This window comes from Thermobia domestica, chromosome 11 (genome assembly GCF_964235325.1).
Source record: "Thermobia domestica chromosome 11, izTheDome1.hap1.1, whole genome shotgun sequence".
Lineage (NCBI taxonomy): Eukaryota > Metazoa > Arthropoda > Insecta > Zygentoma > Lepismatidae > Thermobia > Thermobia domestica.
The window spans coordinates 73,436,300-73,457,888 of record NC_137464.1 but is presented as its reverse complement, the minus strand read 5'-3'; the positions used below and the strand labels follow the sequence as shown (position 1 = coordinate 73,457,888).

The 21,589-nt window shown below is 35.0% G+C and overlaps 1 protein-coding gene and 1 non-coding gene across 4 annotated transcripts in view; one reads left to right on the top strand and one right to left on the bottom strand.

Annotated features, from left to right (window-relative positions):
• LOC145664175 (uncharacterized) overlaps positions 1-9,063 on the bottom strand; it is a 58,123-nt gene extending 49,060 nt beyond the window's left edge. For all 3 annotated transcript variants that reach the window (XM_081730601.1, XM_081730600.1, XM_081730603.1), the window contains exons 1-2: positions 8,907-9,063; positions 2,137-2,199 (exon numbers count right to left, since the gene is read on the bottom strand). In XM_081730601.1, coding sequence (XP_081586727.1) covers positions 2,137-2,199; positions 8,907-8,977 — 134 coding nt within the window. In that variant the 5' untranslated portion in view covers positions 8,978-9,063. The remainder of the gene's footprint in view (positions 1-2,136; positions 2,200-8,906) is intronic.
• Positions 9,064-9,951: 888 nt separating this feature from the next.
• LOC145665544 (U5 spliceosomal RNA) lies at positions 9,952-10,071 on the top strand. The gene has a single exon (XR_014127564.1). It is a non-coding gene; the product is annotated as a U5 spliceosomal RNA (small nuclear RNA).
• The last annotated feature ends 11,518 nt before the right edge of the window (positions 10,072-21,589 follow it).

Here is a 21,589-nt window from a genome sequence, read left to right as displayed (position 1 = left end):
GTACCAGGTGCAGGAGAATTCAATGCTCATCACCCACAGATAGACTCCATTCCACTCGGTGCTTCTAGTAATATATTATGTGAATTTTTCCAAACAGAAACCGTCCATGACCAGCCGTGGAATGGAATCCGAAATTTATAACAAGGGAAAAAATCGTCCATATATTGTTAGGATCCCGTCAAGAGTTCGTATCGCAGTAGCAAGTGTCTCTCAGAAATTGGTACTAGTCAATGGTTCATCTTCCGGACAGTGCAAGGAATTCGTATGGTTACAATACGGTACATCGTCTAAATAGTGACACAAGCGGGTAGAGGTTGTGAAGTTGGCCATGGCACAAGCACAAAAGGATTCAATCTTTGCACAATCTTGTCTCTGACGCACTATTTCGCATCAACAGCAAGTAAAATTAACACAATCTCTAATAGTGTTCTGAAAGTAATCCATTCTGGATTGAACCGCCTAAAACACACAATGATAATGAATGCGTGGTGTATTGCGAGTAAACGTTCATAGTTCCTTTCAACATTAATAGTATCGTAGACGTTAACAAGTACCTGGACACGTTATTTAAAAAAAAAAAATAAATAAATAAATAAATAAATAAAACTCTTGAATGAGAACAGTATGTTCCAAAATCTTACCAACAAGATGGCGCCCACCACACAGTTGTGTATTTCTACTGGTGGCTTCACATATAGCTATCAGGTTATCTAGTTCATTATTGCGACCCAAGTAAATCGTTGCCAATATCACAAGATTTTTTTTTTTTTAATCTGCGAGCCATTTGAAGCTTTCACACTGCGAAAATTCACAATGTTGATCACCTCTAGTGGCGCATTATGTGACCACTATTTTATCTCATGCTGTATCGTGTTCAAAGGAATAGGTTAAAACATTTAAATTTTGCATCTGGAAAGATGTGCGCATATTTAATACATCTGAAACCGTAAATATCCCAAGTTTGTTACCGTATATTTCCAAATGGTCAAAAGTATGTCAGAATTCTTAATGTCACTGATTTTGTTTATTAATAGTCACATTAGATATTTATGTCAAATAACCTTTTTCCATTTAAATAAGTTCATGTTGAATTCAATATTGCGGCCCTTTCACCACATGAGGACTTTCTTAGTTAATTCCCAACGATTGGATTCGTCTACTGCTGCAGTTTTAAAACTAAAGAATCAATCTCCAAATTTTATGTTAATTCTGATTCAAGATCCCCCAAAAGTAAAAATGAAAATAATAACAAACAAATATTAACTTTGAAATCTCAGTGCTTTTATTTTCTGACTTATACAAGGAAAAAAAAGAGAGAAGCAAGCAGAAAAAAGGACAAACAAGGTAAGGCTCTCTGTCAGTATCCCTACGAAATAGCAAGACGCCTGATGGTCCATTTAAAAGTAAAAAAAAAAAAAAAAAAAAAAAAACCGTAATGTTCTCAACTTTTTTCATATTTTATAATCATCACTTTTATTGCATTGGATGAACAAGTAGAAAATTTCATACATCATATCTTTTATGTAGCAACAAGTTTTTTTTTTTTTTTTTTTAGATGTACTGAGGAAGAGGTGAGGAAGGTCTCGAAACCATTCGCAGATTGTGTGCCATTGGATGCTTTAAGGTACAAAAATATTACTGTTAATTCACATGTTTTATCCATGTGTTATTATTTCCCTTCTTCCCCTCAACTGTAATATGAACACACTATACATGGTCTTACAGTAACAGCAGCTTCGATCATAATCATTAATAGCTTGTCACACAATGTCAGTCTTTGTTACAGCAAGGTGCAAAATTAAAACACGTTTATTTAAATAAGCAAAGCAAAAACCGCAACTACATTCAAGATACATGTAACACGGAATAAGTAACTATAATGACTTCTAGTAGAGAAGCATAATATTATTGAGCACCATAAAAGAAATATGTAGCAAGTCTTGCTTCGTATACTGTTGTTACTTTCTTTTACTTTATACGGTATATACAGTATAATATATATAAATATGGACAACAAAGTTATACAATTTATAATGCCAATTTTCAGACTTTTCTTTTAAATGACAAAAAGATGCGTCTTAAACACCGGAAAATACAAAATGTTGTGAAAATATACCAATATAATTTGAAACATACTCCTCTTTCCGTTGTTGCATCATCTGATTGAACTTGTCTTCCAACTGCAGACGCTCCTCCTCACTGTAAAGGAAAAAAACTGCACATGTAACATACAACTGAAGAATATGAACTTCATTCGAACAAAATACTAATTTCATACGTACTGGAAATACTACAAGTCAAACAGTAGTGTGTGTTGATCAAGTTTCTGTGAAGTTATTATTATTATTACTTAATGCCTTAAAACTGCAAAATTACATATTTTGAGATTTTCTTATGTACCCGTTCTCTTGTACAAGAAAAAACTGCGCTTTTATATACGCATTCTTTGCTTCGTGCACGACTAGCACTTTCAATTTTAAAAATTAAATATTACAACTTTATCTGTCCAGTTAAGTTAGATTATCTTCCAATTACTTAATGCACGGGAAAAGAAAAGCTAGTTTTATTTTCTTTCTTTCTTTTTGAAATATTCTGAAACTACAATTCATCGAAGTGACTTCACGGAACATGGACTCAAGATTAAGTGATATTTCGTAATGATCGCTATAGGACACATATTAATAAATTAAATAATTAATAACCTTATTTCTGAAAGAACACTACGTTTCTTTAAATATCATTTCAATCCTCTTTTGGGTATTCCTAAGTCAGACAGAACATTTCTATGTATTATTTTAATGTGGTACACTTTTGTAAATTATTATTTATAATATTTACATGCTTACAATTCATATATCAAGAAAAGAATACCAAAATTAAAGACAGACTACACAAAAATGCCTTTAGTGTTGTCTTAGATTCCTAATTTTGATGTTTTAAACTCATGAGTGAATATTCAAGAAAGATTGTCATCGATATATACGGTCACAAATTATACTTTATTTACGATGCATCAGTACTTTAAAACAGTTATATGGTAAAACACGCAATGACATTCCTGCGCGTAGAATTTCAATAGGCCTATGGCTTTTGTACTGGTTACAGATAAAAATTATCCATACTGATTCGTTAACGAACACTTGTTTCATTGAACTTTTCACTCTAATCAAATACGGTTAGAATATCTTTAAGATCTTTGTCGATAAGATAATTAGCGATACTGTAGAACAGAATAAGAATTATTTCGTATATTGTGCGACCCATGACGACAGTGACTTAATCAATTATTTAGTAATCCAACTCTTTCTATTCATCCATCTTCTGTTTCTATTATTACTGCAATATTTTAGTTAAAAATTAAGGCCGCAGCATTTTTGAACGGCGCCAAATCGAGTTTTCGCATTTTCTACGGAATAAGCACATCATACCGAGTTAACTGATAGTTTGGGTTAAGCTACACTATATGTAGTTCTCCAGATATAAGAACTACGAGAAAATTTTTGATTGAAATATGTTGGATCTTCTGATTCAAAAAAGAGTAAATCTGCTTACTCAACTGGTTCACTCATAAACAGATCTCCGAAACTATTAGTCGCAAAACCTTGAAATTTTGTAAAATGTTTCTCTAAAGTTCTAGGCTGTAGATAAAATGGGATTTTGCAAAATGCGGCCCCTAAAAGAGGATAACAGATTAAATGTTTTTGTCGTTTGCCAGATCTTAGACTACTTTGCGTAGAATCTTGAAATTTTCTATAAATGCTCTCTTTGCATTTAAGACTGTAGATATGACGTGATTTTTTTTTTTTTTTTTTAAATGAGGCCTCTAAGGGTTGATACAATAATGAGGAGGTTGAATGTTTTTTGTCATTCGCTAGATCATCGAAATTATCAGGCACACACTCATCACCAGTCTCCTTTGATTTCCAATCATTACGTGTCCAACCTTTAGATTGCGTATAAAAGTTTTCGTTATAGTAATGATAGCTGTAGATAAGATTGGATTTTTTTTTAATGCGGCCCCTAAAAGTGGATAAGGGGGCTTTTTTTCTTTCTTTCTTTTTTGCCGTTCGCCAGATCTCCAAAAATTATTAGATGTATACCCTTAGAATTTCACAGATTTTTTCTTGCAGTTAAAAGCTATATATAAGGCGGGCTGTGCTGAAATGTGACCCCTATGGGAATGTAACGGTGCTTGGATGTATTTTTGCCATTCGCCACATATCCAAAACTATTAGGCATAAAACATTTAAATTTTGTACAAATGGTCTTCTTACATATCAAACTATAGATAAGACGATTGTTTTAATGAGGCCTCTGAAGTGGAATATGAGGGCTTGAATATTTTTTTCCCGTTCGGCAGATCTCCGAAACTATTAACGGTACAACCTTGAGATTTTGTGTGAATATTCTCCATGCAGTTTAAGCTGTATATAAGACAGGATATTGCGAAAGGCGGCCTCTACGGGAGGAGGCGAGGGTATAACATGGTATGAATGATATATTTTTTTTTTTTTTTGCCGTTAGGTAAATCAGTTACCAGTGAGGGTATAACATAAATCCTTGAAATTTCGTACAAATGTTTTCCTTTGATGTTTTTTTTTTGGGGGGGGGGCGGGGGTTGCTCATCTAATCTCCAAAACTATTTGGTACAGAATATTGAAATTTTTTATAAGTGTTCTCCATACACTCTAGGCTGTAAATAAGGCATTTCTTTTCCTATCTTTTTTCTTCTTTCTCTTAAATGTTGTCGTATAGGAGGAACAATAAGCTTGAATATTTTTACACCGTCATCCAGATTTCAGAAACCATTAGGCGTATAACCAAGAAATTTTGTATATAAATATCTATATCCTATGTAACTTAGTCTAAGTAAAGAAGGTTCCAGTTCAAAAAAGCCCTGAACATTTTCTTCAACTTTTACAAGATCTTCGCAACTCTTAGACATAAGAACTTGAAAGTTTGTACAAATGTTCTTGAATCTTAGGCCGAAGATGATGTACAATGTTACGAAATGTCACTCCTACAGGGAATGGAGTCTTTAACTTTTGGGTATTATTTAGTTTTTCCTCCACATCACTTTGTAGTAACTCTGGCTTACTTGGTAGTGATTACGGTTCGTTATTCTTCGTCATGAGTATAAATACAGTGTGGATGTATGGCATAAAAACTAGTGCACAAAACACGAACCAACCTTGTGCTAAGTGGCCACTAAAAAGCACGAATGCTATCCAACGGAGTCTGGGTAGTAGCGCAACAGCGACGGGTGCTACTGTATGGAGTAGGCGCGTCAGCGATGGTGGGTATACACATAAACGAGGTCGTTTACAACGATTCACTATAAGTCATAGTACCAAGTTATTAAACGCCACCCAAACTATTCCTTCAACTTCTATCAGATTTTTGGAACTCTTGGGTGTACAACTTGAAATGTGCTCATTCAATCCAGGCTGAGGATAGGATGGAGTTTACGAAAAGTGAATGTAAGGGGAAAAAGCGGTCTTGGATTGTTTTTCACTGCTCATCAGTTCTCCGAAACAGTAAGCGTAGGTAACTGAAATTTACTAAAAATTTCTCTCGACTAAAGATAAGATAGATATTGCTGAAATTCGAGATCAAAGAGGGCGGAAAAAAAAAGGATAAACCTATTCCTCATTTGGGAAGTTGAAATTTACTATGACAAAGTGAGTAACTACGGCGAGACGTACATGAGTTTACTGATAAGTTTTATATATTACTATTATGATTTTTTTTTCTTGACACGTTCAGCATACAGCCATGAAATTTGTACACTATACGCTTTGATACATACAATATGAATATCTCATACGACAAGACACTTTGCCTAATTATCGAAACTAGGAAAAGATTTACGATTAATTTTTGGAAAATTCGGTTTGAGGAATATAAATTTTGAGGAACAATTTCCACGAAACGGACAAAATTTCAACATTTCAGGAGTGAGAAAACGACTTTGCAACTTAATATTTAATTCACATAGTATTGCCGAGCAAGTGTCGGCGAGTGAAGGCGGGTTAGTCTCCCTGGCCACGTTGTTTTCTGCCATTATTACAGCTAAATGGGAAGGTAGACGTGTGTTCTTGAAACCGGCCACCATGTTGGTTGTTACTTAACGTTACACTGAAAAGTGTAACTTTCTTCACTTTTCTTTACAGCATTTTCTACAATTTATTTTTAGATTTATTAAGCCATGACTTTACTTACTTTTAATAGATTGTCCTGATTATCAGCAGCAGTATTTACAAAACAAATCCTCATTATATTCTCGCTTATGAAGTAACCTTGCGCCAAGTAGTTTCCTCCGCTTGGCCAATACTTCCATGTTTAGAACCGTTTATATACGAAAATAAACACAACTTACGTTCTCCTTAAATATTATCAAGCACACAAACAAGCAAATTATTCATTTCTTCAAAATTTTGCTAGAAACGGATGACCAATTTTATGACTAAACCCTTGGTAAATATCTAATTCGGCATTTATTCCATCAACTCCTGCCAGTTTTTCATGACAACAATGATCTATGAATGAGGAAAGTTAGGTTTCGTTCGTTTACCTCAGTAGATTGATTTGATGCGGCGTAGTTTATCGGAACTTAATCCTCCAATTCTATCTATAAAATATTCTATTTTAGGCAATTATTTCGTTACCACTGTTTTTAATTATTATATATTTGAATTAAAGGAAATAAAGGGTTGAGTGCCGTATCGCCGGACCAAGTTTAGGAAATTTACCGGGTCAATTGGAGAACTTATGTAAGTTTGTGAGGATGAATGAAAGTCAGGTAAGGGGAATAGTAAGAAATTGTATTTGTTAGTTATATATATATATATATATATATATATATATATATATATATAGAAAGCGGCACTCTATGTGGAGGCGGATGGACTATTTCCTGGAGAGGTACACAGATTTTACGATGTACAGAAAAATTTGGACAAGCCTTTAATTTGCCCATTTCATGTCGTGAACAGAACCCAACCATCCCCTGGGGGCAGGGTTGCCAACAGGCAGTCACCGTTTAGTACTAGATCGGAGGTTTGAAAATCACTAAACGATAAACGATAACTACAACTGCAATTAGTACTCATTGTTTTCTTCTATACACCCTTTCAATGTATTTGTCCCTCACCAGAGCTAAGATAAATAAAAATTGGGATTACATGTTATTCTTGTACACTAAAACAAATCACGGGGGGATGAGGGGGACATATCCTTCCAATCTTGGAACTGAGGGGACTCTTCCCCCAATAATCCGATTTGAAATGCGTTTTTGGGGAGAAATGTGATTATTTGTGTCCGATTGCCACAAAGGAAAGTGAGATGAAATTGATGTCTTCAACATTGGGAGGCGGGCAGATTTCAGGTTTATTCTGGGGGACAACTCTGCCCTCCTGATCGTCTACAGCATTGTTTTCCAACTTCATAAATATTTTGAACATCTCTTTAAAAAAAATGGGAACGGTCTTACCTGCCCCCCTCCCCAATGTTGAAGACAAAATTTGCGCCACTGCTCTTGTACAAAGAAGGCAAATAGAGTCCCAATGGAGCCCACTCCCATTTGCTTTTGCCTCCGGACAAAATTTTCTGGAGGAACCCTTGTTAATATTGTTCGTATTGCCTTGGTCTCTCAGCTAGGAACCTAATAGTTAGGTTAATAATACAGAAACAAAGTATAAATATGCAAAATCATATAACAGTTTATGGAAATTATCTCCTGTTTATTTCTGTATAATACCTTGGACAATGGAGTTCAATCCTCGAACCCCTTTGCTTACGCCACTGCGCCACTGATTACACATATAAAACGAAATGATGGGACAAGTTTAGTGTGATTGAATGTGTCATGTAACTGTGGTCACCTTAACAAGTGTGTCACAGGTGAAATTGTCTGTCTGCTGCTATTTATTTTCTGGTGCATACGTTTTATTCATACAACTTATATTGTTAAAATTTATTGGGAAACAAGTAAAGACTGTGCCTGTGTGCGTAACAAAACGTAAGTGTACCGGATAATTATTACTCCATTTGCTTCAGGAAACTGCTTACTCACTCTAGCAACTCCCAATCACACCCCATCCCTTTTCGGTTAACAAAAGAGACAGCGGGTCAAAGATAGTGTCTATTTTCCTACGGTCATTTACAATAGGAGTTTCATTTAGTCAAAGGGGAATAAAGGACTGAAAGTTTTTGTATTTGTTTCGAACTGAAATATACTTCTTCCTATTGTTTGAAGAACCCTTTCTTTGTCGTATCTCTGCATCAGAAATGAAATACCAAAAATCACTAGAATGTGCAGATTTTCTCAAAGTACGTACTAGATCACTAGTTCAACAGTAAAATCACTGAATCTAGTACGAAATCACTGAAAGTGGCATCCCTGCCTGGGGGCTTCTAACCCGTTCCTACTACTACTACTACTACTCCAACTAATTATTACTAGTATTAAAAATAAAAACCTTAAAAAAAAATTACTATTATATTTGTTTTTCCTCCATCTGCACTATCATGGGATTGAGACATCCCGCAATTATGTTACTTCAACATTTAACGTACAATAAATTAATTTCTTTTCACCATCGAAATGTTGTTTTTAAAAAATGTAGGTAGGCCGCCAATATTCTCTCACTTAGTTCGATTGATGTTGCGCTGCAATGGAAAATATATGTTGACGTTGACAACTCAGCATTATTATAAGGAAATCACTACATTTCTTATCATAAGAAGATGTAAATTACCTTGCTTTCTGTTGCAGTGCAACATCAATATTGAAATGCGGAAGTGATTTCTATGAATACCGTTAAGATATTGATTTGCTGTTGATATTGTTGTTTACTTCAACAATACTCTTTTAATTTTAATATAAACTCTACATATTACCTTACCTTCTTCTTAGTCTATCCTGTAATTCTGCCATTTTACTATAAAATCCAACACTTTCTTGTATCTTAGACATAACTGTTAAAAATAAACGAAAACAACTTTTGTTACAGCACCTTTGAATTGAATTAACAAGTTTATCAACACAATGTCAGATGTCAACAAAACAAACAACAAGTGACAGACGATAAATATCATTGTTGCCAGGCTATTATAAAAGTTTTAACTATAGCATTCTCAGAAAATAACATATAAACATTTTGTGCAATTTTTCTTGACTATAGGCCCATTTCATAAAGCTTTGCGTCAACACAACGGAAAAATGCGCTGTAGTTTAAGATAATAGGCATAGCAATTAAATTGATTTGTAAGCTTTGCGATGCGTTACGTCAAGCAATTTTTGTGAAGGTTCGTACGGAATAACGCAAAATAATTAATACTCTCTCTCACGAAAATACTGAAAAAATACTTTATTGTATGTTTCTGCGAATACGTCAGCTTTATATAAAAGATCAATGTAACTTAGATTTTGCAGATATTTAGATATTCTACTGTCACAGTTTTGTTGAGTACTTTCAAAATCCTGTATAAAATAAACCTCATCATCCAAAGACTGCCTGGCATATACATTCTTTTTTATCTGCATAACAAGGTTCATGTAGGCCTACGTACATACAAGTTAAAAATAGAATGGAGTATAAATTTGGAACATTTCCGTGAAACCAGTGGTAAAAGGCTGCAGATAGCATAAACGGAAATGTAAATTACTGTACAATGCAGACAATAAATGTTAAATAAAGTAGTCCCTTGAGGGTTACTAGATGGCAGCACTGAGCGGTTGCGCACTTCTAACACAGTTACGAACATTCTACTTGCAAATGAAATGCATTATAGTCATTTTTCTTAGTTGCCTTATTATTGTATTTTAAAATGTGAGTATAACATGATAAATGATACAAATGAAATTTCTTCTATATTCACTACAGTACAAACATCCACTGTAGGTTAAGGCCCATATTGTAGGTAGGTCGTGACTGCTATAATTCAACGTAACTCTGGTTTCCCTTCAAATCGTATAAATCTTTCGCCTTTTACTAAAGATTTCCGTGGAGGGGAACAAAAGATGAGTCTAAAACAAATTTTTTGTGTGGCTCAGTTAGTACTGAGCCCTATTAAATAATTTAAATAAGTAACAAGAAATTTGGCAACCTATGTGATGTACTATATAGCAGTTTCTCAAAGTGTATTCAGCATAAACCAATCTCGAAGAAACGAATAAAAAAATTCCGTAGTCCCTATCTCATCTAAAAGTTGGTTTGGGTTTTGGGTCCTTCGGAATTTGTTCTTGCATGTTTGAACTGGAATAATTTATATATATATATATATATATATATATATATATATATATATATATATATATATATATATATATATATATATATATATATATATATATATGAATTTTTGAAAAAATCGAAATTGCAAAAGCTCCTTTCCGACACTTCTTTTGAACCATAACGAAAATGTTTCAAATTTCGTAAAAAGAAGTAAAAATCATCTGGGACGGCTTTCCCTCCTTTTTCGAGTAGAAAATTTCAACTCTTGGGACTTCTTTCGATGTGCAAGCAGGGATATAATGGAGGGTATACGCGGGTATACGGCGTATGTATTTTAATTTACGGCCTCCAAGTTTTGGAAACTATCGTATAGCCACCTAAAATTTAGGAAGTACGTGGTTATACGCTACATTCGATTCATAGTATACTGACTTGATTGGAAAAATACAACTACTACTTTTCATGACTGTGTTTCAAAACAAACAAACAAACAAACAAAAAAAAAAAAAAAACACTAAACAGCTGGTCGTCAGGCTGTGGTCGCGAATGATGTCTAAAATGTTTGTGTTTTAGGGCTGTGGGAATCCAGTTTTCTGGGAATCTCTTCTATAATTGAAAACACCACTCTGAACCTGCAGTGGTTTTTCCTTAAGATGTCACATGCGCTGTCCTTACCTTCTGAAAGATGACCTCTGATACTATAAAGGTCGTGTACACCATAAAAGATCTTGTACAAGATCTTGTAGCTGTCATAAAAAAAAATCTTGAAATCCTACCATATTTCCCCGTATACACATAGTCTTGATAGGGTCATAAAACATTTTTTCCATCTTGCAAGAAGTTCAACAGTGTCCAACTTTTTGGGCCGTCTTGCTTGCTACCTGCTATCGCCCTCCCGCTGACATAAAAGAAAATCCAGTTGCGCCGCTTCCGAAACAACGGTTTCTTTTGGGCTGGAGGGGGAAGAGCCAAAATACACATTTTTACGACTGCCAGGGAACACAAGTGTCTCTTCTTTTGTTAACAGCTCCGTTCCATGAATGTAGGCATCGAAATAATTTAGCTTCCTCACAGATATCAAAATAGCATACTGAATTCAGGATGGTACTGCAAGCTAAATTCTGTAATCATAGCAGCTTTAATCGGTTATTATCTTTCACAATTACTAATTTTCATAATAATAATAATAATAATAATAATAATAATAATAATAATAATAATAATAATAATAATAATAATAATAATAATAATAATAATAATAATAATAATGTTTTTCCGATAAACTGATTGTCACCAAATAATATTATATATATATATATATATGATGGATTAAATGGAAATTTGAACCGATGTACATAGTTTTCAGGGTTGTACTTGAGCAGAAATCCTTAGGTTTTGCAATTATTCTAATTATGCCTATATTTTGATTGTATATAGAAGCTGCGGTGGCTCAGTGGTAGAGCGTTCACCTCCGTTGCTTGGGGTATCTGGTTCGATCCCAGCTCGCGCCGTGTGGACTTTGTGGTGGACAAACACCATGCTCCTGGGTTTTCTCGGGGTTCTCCCGTTTCCTCCCATTTTTTTTCATTCCACCATTTCATTCATATCTCATCGCCGTCTCCTTTAGCCTAACCGGCATAATCGTGGGACGTAAAACTTAAAGATTTCATTTTTTCGCAATAATTCTGTAAGAAGAATAACTCTTTCTTTTAGTTTTATCATAAATTTTAGATGTTATTCTACTTGTTCTTCTTGGAAAAATAACTAGATACTATTCTCTTATTAGCAGCGTTATTCACATCTATATCAGTAAAAATGAATGTGATTAAAGAAAAAGAAAAAAAAAGAAAGAAAGCTAACTGCATAGAGATTGAAAATTGACTGACTCAGTTGCAAGTAAACCGTTTGACATTATAGCTGAAACAAAGATAAAACAAACTTACTTCGGTCTAGTATCAAGTCATTTCAATTGTATTGTTTTCCAGTAGTTCACCTCCAACATGCTAAAGCTCGCAGTCAGGGGTGGCTTTAGGATTTTAATTTTGGGTAGGTCCGCTCCTCGCGTATGGATACATATGCACATTCGATTGATTAATGACAATAGGAAATTATTTTTACAGTAGTTCTTGAGCTGTTTATTAAATAATTATTTACCATTAATAGAAAAAGTGAAAATATATTTACTTTTTATTATATCTTTTAGTGTTTATATATTTTCAGTTTTATATATTTTTTGGTAGCCCCGTCTCTACCCGCTAAAACCGCCACTGCTCGCAGTACGTAAAAGGTTCCACAGTTCACAGCCTCAAGACATGTTTGGCCATATATTAAGCAAACAATGCAAAAGGATGCGTAAGACGGCCCTGATCCCCCATTATCTGACCCTATGATTTGATTGAAACTACAAAAAAACATACAAGTATTTTGATATTGATATTGATATTTTGTATTGCTGCGATTCACATTAACAATATAAATATGAAAATCAAAGTATATATGATACTATTGCATATAGTATAGAATTATGTGTACACTGAGAAAAATCCGTTATTCGGACAGCGGTATGTTGTACAAATATATGGAATCCTTACGATTAGTACGGAAATCTGTACGGAGCATACGTTATCCATATACTACATAGTTACTGCCTTTTTCTCATTTAGACATTATATCATGTCGCTGCAGGGTGTCTGACATCTAACAAACTTCCGTATACTACACATGTATACGTATATTATATACCTCAGCTATATATTTCATACATCCATCTGTATGTGAGATTCTGACCGCCTATGGACAGTTGTTTCTTTCATCATGAGTGACGTCATTGAACAAAGAACAACTGTCGTTTTCTTGCGAGTCGGTTTATGCATATCGTATCATGGCATGGGAGGTCGTAACACCCCTCATTCTATATCTTCTACTTCGTGCTGTTAATACTTTACTACGCAACACGCTCTTATTAGTTTATTATAAGCTTCATATATTTACTAACTACCGAACGATATTTGTAGCCTCGGGCATTAAATTGGTGAATAATAATAATAATAATAATAATAATAATAATAATAATAATAATAATAATAATAATAATAATAATAATAATAATAATAATAATAATAATAATAATGATAATAATAATAATAATAATAATAATAATAATAATAATAATAATAATATGATGATGATGATGAGTCATTTACTGAACGAGGTTTGTTTACAACTAAAAAGAACAAAGGAAGGAAACAAAAGCCTGAGTAAGTACAACAGTTATTATAACATCAATTAAATATTCCTTTAATTACCGATTACCTTAGTATAACTCGCTTTAAGTTTAATATATTAGTAACATGTTAACGTGACTTATGGTTGATGATGAGATAGGTGATAATGGTTGAATAAAGTTGGATGCAACAGGAGAATCCCAAGCACACAGTGTTTGTCCACCAAAAGCTCACTTGACAGTGAATGAAATTGACCTATGGACCAAACGCGTAAGAGTTGAGCGCTCTATTGGGTCCAAGTGCTTTTCGTGAAACACTGTGAAGGGAGGGAATCAATTTTGTGAAGATAGGCGAATAGCACAGAGAGTTGAGGCACCAAATGTGATGGAGGGGGAGTTACTATCAGTCAACTTAACTTAGTTTTACTATGCATGCAGATTCACTAGCTTATCTGACCTACTTTTAAGCGCGTAACGTTCCAATTTTGGATGTTCGAAATCTGAAAATATCGTGTTGATAGGTTTTCGCCATAAATACTTTCAATATAGAAAAGTAATTCACGTGAAATATATTTACGACGTTAGAAGGTCCGTGGCATTATTTACATCTCATAGTTTATAAAAGGTATAAATAATACAATCTATATATGTACTGTATGCTGTAGACTTATAACATGAATGAAGGTTTGCAATTTTATTAATAGAGGCCGCGATGGCTCAGTGGTAGAACATTTACCTCTGGTGCATGGGGTTCTTGGTTCGATCCCAACTCGCGCCACGTGAGCTTTCTGGAGGACAAATATCGTGTGCATGTTTTTTCTCGGGATTCTCTCGTTTCCTCACACTTTCTTCATTTCACCATTTCATTCATTTCTCTTCATCACTGCCTTTTCTAGCCTAGCCAGCATAACCGTGGGATATAAAACTTAGAGATTTCATTTCATTTCATTTTTGGAGTAGTGACTTCGACTTTATTCAGCGAAAAGTCAAAGTTTGGTTTGGAAAAAATCATCGAAATTAATTTTATTTCTTCGGAAAATTCGATTACGCCGTTTTAGTGTTTTAAGTTCTTCTAATGTCCTTATAACACGCAACCACCTAGTTATGTTACTGCATGTAAAGTATTGCTTGAATTGGAGCTTTTGTACAGGGCAACTGTAGTTGCTTCCTCTAAAACTGTAGTTGCTTCCTCTATTATTAAATAATGAGTTACATAGCCCTATTTTAGATATTGTATTTGAGACAAGAGATTAAATTTCCAGTAATTCTTTCACAGAAATATTATCATATAGGAAATTTTGTCACGGTTATTTTTCACCTTTGTTGAACTAAATAGAGGCAAAGCATAAGCGTCTTTAAATATAGCCTTATGGAGCTATTGAGAAGTGAAACATGGATGGTGGACGGCATTTTTTCAATGGTTCCTTAAAAAAAAAAATCACGTATATGTTATTTGAGGTAACCCGACTTCCTTTACTAGGTGTAGGCCTACGCCTTAATGCACTGCAACACACAAAATTCATATGAAGAACTGTTTCGTGTGGTGGTGCATCAGTGCAATGAATTTAGTGAATATCCAGACCCTGTAACTGTGGTTATGGATTTCAAGATAGAGGAAATGCGGCTGTAAAAGCAACTTTTGAAAATTCAAGTCGTATACACCGTTGGGTTTTTCATCTGACTCAGTCAACATGAAGGAAGGTCCAAGAGCTTGGACTCACAGAACGGTACAAGAGCAATCAAAATATTCGTCTATTTTGCGAGAAAACGAATGGATTGGCATTTCTTCTCATAGCAGATGTGCATCAATTAATACAAGAGAATTCAGAGGAAGAGATGGAACTTCTGGACTATTTTGATAGTACTACGTGTCCGGCGCGTATTGCCGTATTAAAGCTTGGTCTGGGAATATTCGCAGGGGTGTAGCCAAGGGGGGGCCCATCGGGGCCGGGCCCCCCCAAATGACCAACTTTTAAAACATCATAGTAAAATTATCTTGCTTCATTCATTTAAAAGTTTATTGACAATTAATAATTTATGGTAAAATAGTATGGAGAAATATTGTTCTTCCATACCGATGGAAAAATAGTATGGTATCTCTTCCTTATACCGATCGAAAAATATACTGTAGTTACAAATCAGTTTAGTACTTTGTTTTATGGCTGTATTTGTAGTACCTTGTTAAAACGTTTGTCTTCAAACTTTTTGTGACAACAGATTACACAATTTACTGCGATTTATATTTTACAGTTTGAAGACAAACGTTTTAACAAGGTACTACAAATACAGCCATAAAACAAAGTACTAAACTGATTTGTAACTACAGTATATTTTTATATGCTTTAACAAGTGTTTTAAAAGACACAGAGGATGGAAAATTTGGTGAGAAACAATGCTTTTATTCAATTTGGATTTCATTCGCTCTTTCTTTTATTTCTACATAGTGTAATAAAATATTTTATTTTTTTTTTAGTCACGAATAATAAATAAATATATTTGTCAGGAAACCGTAAAGAAATTAAGTGAAATTTCAAAGAAAATCAATCTTGTGTAAATAGGTTCTGTATACAAGGTCTTAAATTTAAATATAAAGGTAACCAAGAAAAGTTTTGTTGCTTTTTCACCCACCACCTTCGAACATCGATATGTCACCTAACCTGGAAGATGAAAAATAGTCCCCATCAGCATCGACGACCTTCTGAAAACGTTCTGGAAGGCCATGGAATCCATCGCGGTAGAACGTGGTGGGCCGTGAAACGAAAAAGTATCAGGTGCATTTTGGACTTTTACTAGGGATTTGAACTGGCGTCCTCTAATGTGATTGTCCAAAGAATGGAACAGATGATAATCGGACGGTGCAATACCCGGGGAATATAGTGGTTGCAATATTGTTTCCCATCCAAGGCGAAAAATGGTGTCCTGAGTCATCCTAGCCACGTGGGACTTAGCGTTGTCCCGTAAACGAGGACCCATTTGCAATTCAGAAGTGATGGCTCCAGAGTTTTGAGTTTTTGTTGAGCACAGCTCAACTACTGACATTACACAGTTGCATTGATACTCTGACCAGCTAGTAGCAGTTCGCGACGCACGATGCACCAAACACACAGAAGGACCTTCTTCTGGTACAGTGCTGGTTTCGGCTGTTTTGAAATCGGTTCATGGGATGCTAACCAATGATGACGACGCCGTGGAGCTTCGTATAGGACACACTTTTTATTACATGTCAACGCCCTGTCCAGAAATGGCTCCGAAACAGTAAATAAACACAGGCGACTGCCGTGTCGCCTTCTGGCCCGGAGTCAAAATATGAGAGACCCATCGACCCAACTTGTAGTGCTTCACAAGTTGATGGATGTGCTGCCGAATGGTTTCTCCACACACTGAATTGTATTCCCAGTTTCTCTTTGTACATATGTTGGTCTTCTGGCACATGGTGTTTTCTGGTGTTTCGTCATCGTCCTTAAACTTGTTAAATCATCGCTGCAATGTCCGCGTCATCACGACACCCTCACCAAAGACCTGGCATATCTTCTGTCCCACTACAGCGGCGTTTGATCTCCATTTGAACTCGTTCAGCATACATGCTCCTATGACGCTCTGTGGAAGTCCCATGTTCCCTCTGTCTTTACGCAAGTTCACGGTGTGTCTGAATTGCCACAACCAGATAGTATGTTGGATATACCCACAACAACAACTAACGTTCGCCTTATCTCCACTCGCATTCAACTTACGATGTGAGGTCCAATTGAACACAGACCTCCACGAAAAGGGACAGAACTTTCTTGGTTACCTTTATAGTTATGCACAAAAGTATAGCGTTTGGTCCCGTTCAGTAGTTCTTGATTAAGCATAATAAAAACTATCTTGAATATAAATTATGGATATTATTATTATTATTATTATTATTATTAATAATAATAATAATAATAAGAAGAAGAAGAAGAAGAAGAAGAAGCTAAAATAGTGTTTTTAGTTTTGCAGACTAGCAGCAACACTTTTTTTGGCTTTGTACATTGTAGCTGGCCCCCCCTCAAAAACGACGGGCCCCCCCTACACAAACCTGCTGGCTACACCCCTGAATATTCGCTTACGTAATGTGGCCCTTCTATATTCCCCAGACACTTGGAATGTTCACCAAGCCACCCTGAACAGCAACTAGGACAAATAATATTTGTGAATCGTGGAACTAGAAGTTTCATCATTTGGTAGGAATGTCCCACCCAACTATTTGGAAGTTTATTCATGGAATTCAACAACGTATAACGAATAACCTATCTCCTTTTGCTTTCCTGGTGGGAATTGACCCCTTTTCATTTTCTGTTGCGAATTATCCGTGACCCGGTTATATATATATATATATATATATATATATATATATATATATATATATATATATATATATATATATATATATATATATATATATATATATATATATATTGCCCACTAGCCCGGTCAATGAAGGGAAAATGTCAGAACAAATTTGTAGCAAGATGAATTATCTACCAATCGTTAGCACACATGTAAAGGTATAATTTCTCAAAATTCTCCTAAATTCTCCCCGATGCTTATCCCGCTATTCCCCTAAACACCCCTGTGAATCGTTTATGGCATCACTCATATCTTCGTTACTATATACCCTAGCGCGTTCACTCTTTTTTCCCCCCTAAGATTACGTAGTACAAATACGATTCAGTACAATTTATAGCTGGAAGTAACTGGTTAGGGGATATTTGTAAAAATCGAGACCCCCTCCCTCTGGAAGCGTTTACGGTATCACTCATATCTTCGTTATTGTACAGTCTGGCTTGTTTGTTCGTTTTTCATTTTATTTCTAAGACTACTTCTACAAAGAAGGTTCAATAAGATTTTTAACAGGGAGTAACGGTTTGGGAGATATTTGTAAGATGAATCGTGAAAACACCTGCTCGCATCGTGAAACACGGGCCAACAGAGCGAATCATGGCGTAACAACTGATTCGTTATCCCATCCCCCTTCTCTGATATTACACTTGTCTCACTTTTAGATGTGATTTAATTAATGGATAGAATAGAAACGTTCGTAATATAATATAATCTTTTGATGTTAAAATATACTTTCAAAAATAATCAAACACAAGCAGGTTTCTAATCCTGAGAGAAATCCATATTCCATGAGGAGTAAAATATATAAATTAGTCCCTAACGGAGCGCTTGTTTAAAGGCTGTAGGAAAAAAATATATATAAAACTTCTTTCAAAAGGAAGATTCTGATTGCGTTCGCCACTCCTCAGTGCCGCCTCTAGAAGGGTGGAGATAAATACGAATTATGAAGCACTGCAGTCCACACTTTTAGTTAGCGAACCAAATATCGAAAAATGTTTCAAGTTTATTTTTCAAACCCGCCCGCCCCCTCAAAAATTCCTGGATCCGCCTCCGGTATCGGCTGTTGCCAATTAATTGCTAATAGTCATAGCGTACCTTTTGAAATGATTTCAAACGTTCTTTGCATAAAGTCCGTTCGCACATGCACCCTTTTACTGTGCGCCCTGGAGCAACTGTTCCACTCGCTCCATTGTAGTTACGCCACTGGCCCAGGTCATACTAATATACTAAAAAATGTGATATTTGGAAGAAAAATCATTTTAATATGATAGCAAGGAATCAGAAAGGATTTTAAATTAAAATACGAACTCAAATGGGCAAGCGGTAATGGGTGTTCAAATGTTTTACCGAGAGTATTTTAGAAATCCCTTAAGTAAGGGACGTGAAACTCGGCATATCAACTCCTTGTTATAAATAACTGAACACATGCTGCAGCGTTGTCAAAAATTTCGATGTTGAAGAGGGAATGAAGGCCAATTTCTTTAATATTTCAAATTTTGCGATTCTTTGTTTAGAAAAAGGTCAAATGTAAGGATTTTTTAAAATTGGAGGTGTGTAATTCTGTATTTGAACTCTTAATTAAAAATAGTGAATATCTGAAAGCCACATAAATGTGAAGAAAAATACAATATATAGATAGACTTCATTCAGGTGATTCAGGTAAACCCATTTGTCATCCAGGCAGAACCCTGTAATGAGAAGGTTCACTATTTGTCCACTAGAGCGCAGTGCTGCATGGGTGGAAATGTCTTTCTTGCTTTCAAGAAGTTGATATGTGTAGACAGTAAATAGAAAGATTGGGTTTCAAGATTTTTTTATGACAGCTACATGTTCTTGTACAAGATCTTTTATGGTGTATACGACCCTATAATAAAATAAACCCAAGCTGTTTCCAAATGTTTTTTCTTGGAAACTCTTAGAAACTCTTTTCTTTTTAAAGATCAGTGGGAGATAGAGTTGAGTGGTGAGCAGTGTAGGGAGTAGGATGTATATCCAGGTGGTGACATTGAAGTTGTTCTGTTTTGACATAGCAATGGTCGCAGTTTTGCACTCTTTGATCCGAATTCAAAGTCTACCTATTGGATACAATTTGAGCAAGGCAATACGGGATGGAACCAGTTCCTTTTCAATCGTGTAAGGAGGTTCCGAAAAAAACGAGTCTTAACTTTAGTTTAAGGGTTAAGAAGAAATTAAATGAATATATTTGCGCCAAGAAATCGTTGGCCCTCACAAAAATAACAAAACGTGACCTATCGTCGGTCTAGTTGAAGCTTTCACCGTCGTCCTCAATACCACCAAATACAACAGCGAACCTCGGATTAGTACTACTCATTTGTAGCCGCAATTGACATAACAGAAAGTGGCGATTGATTTTCATAAATACTCAGCAGCTAATACTAGTAGTAGTTTTTCCGCAACCAACTGATAAAAAAAAGAGTAAAAATAAACATTTTTCTTTGTTGTTTCGGTTTCGTTCAGGTAAAAAAATATTTGAAGAAAATCTGTCAACAGGAGAAGGTGGAAAACAACAGTCAGGAGAGGCCTAGCGTATGAACATGTCATAGCAATCTTTGAACATTTCAGTAGAGCCGTCACTTGTAGTAGCCGAACTTCATTTGCTAAGTAGTTATTAAACTTTCTTCTTGGGTTGACGAACTAAGAGTTGCTTCGCAATTTGCAAGATGTCCAAGAAGGTGTTAGAAAATCGGTTAAAAAGGGAAAGAGGCAATAACTGTAAATTCCGTTGACGAAAATGTAAAAGCAAAGATATTGAGAAATAGGGAAGAAAACCCAAAGAACAAGTTTATTTGCCAACTACTACTTCAGAGGAAGACGTAAGAACATTTATTTATTGATTTCACATTATAAAGGTTGTTATGGTATCTCCGGCTTGAGGACGAAGATGTCAGAGGGATAAGGTCCTTCGTTAAATACATTGCAAAGGAGACTAATTGGGACCTATAAGTTAGGCACTATTCCGATATTTGCGTGGTGCAAATGAAGAAAACCCTGTCAAGATAGCTGATCTGCAAAGTAGTTTCCACCTTCTTCACCGATGTTTATTATTATTATTATTATTATTATTAATATTATTATTATTATTATTATTATTATTATTATTATTATAGGAATTTACACAACTGTGAGAACATCCCAAGTTTAAATTTAGCTGGAAACAGCTGTGCGAGTAATTCTACTTAAAAAAAAATTGATAGCCGGCCATCCTCATTGTTCTTTCCAAGCTTTTCTTTGACAGATTAAGTGAATGCTGGAATAGTACATCAGCTTATAAGTTCGGAAAGCGTCCTTTTCAAATTCTTTTGTCTGACAGTGTCTCGAGGTTTAATAATTTAATAAGCAGTGATGGAACACCTTTCAATATCTGAGAAAATGTCTGATCACAGAAATTGAAATCTACCTAGATGAGCTAAGTAGTTATTGACGAACTTTTAAACCCGAAAGGAAGAATGTTAACGGTACTTTACGTAATAATTAATTTAGAAAGTCATGTTCTCCGTTAATGGGATGTGTTGGCAGAGGGGGGCGTGTATGTCATTAGGGTTTGATGACATGGATTTGGAAAGTTCTTATATTTCTTTTTTTAGTTGTGCTGACATGTCTGTATTTTTGTAAAGGTCATGTGCTCTTTTTCGAGTGTGTATACGTGTGTACAGCCTCTATACTGGCTATTTTTAAAAATAATAATGGAAATTTGAATTGGTTCGATTTGAATTAAATCTGTTGATATGATTAAATTAATATT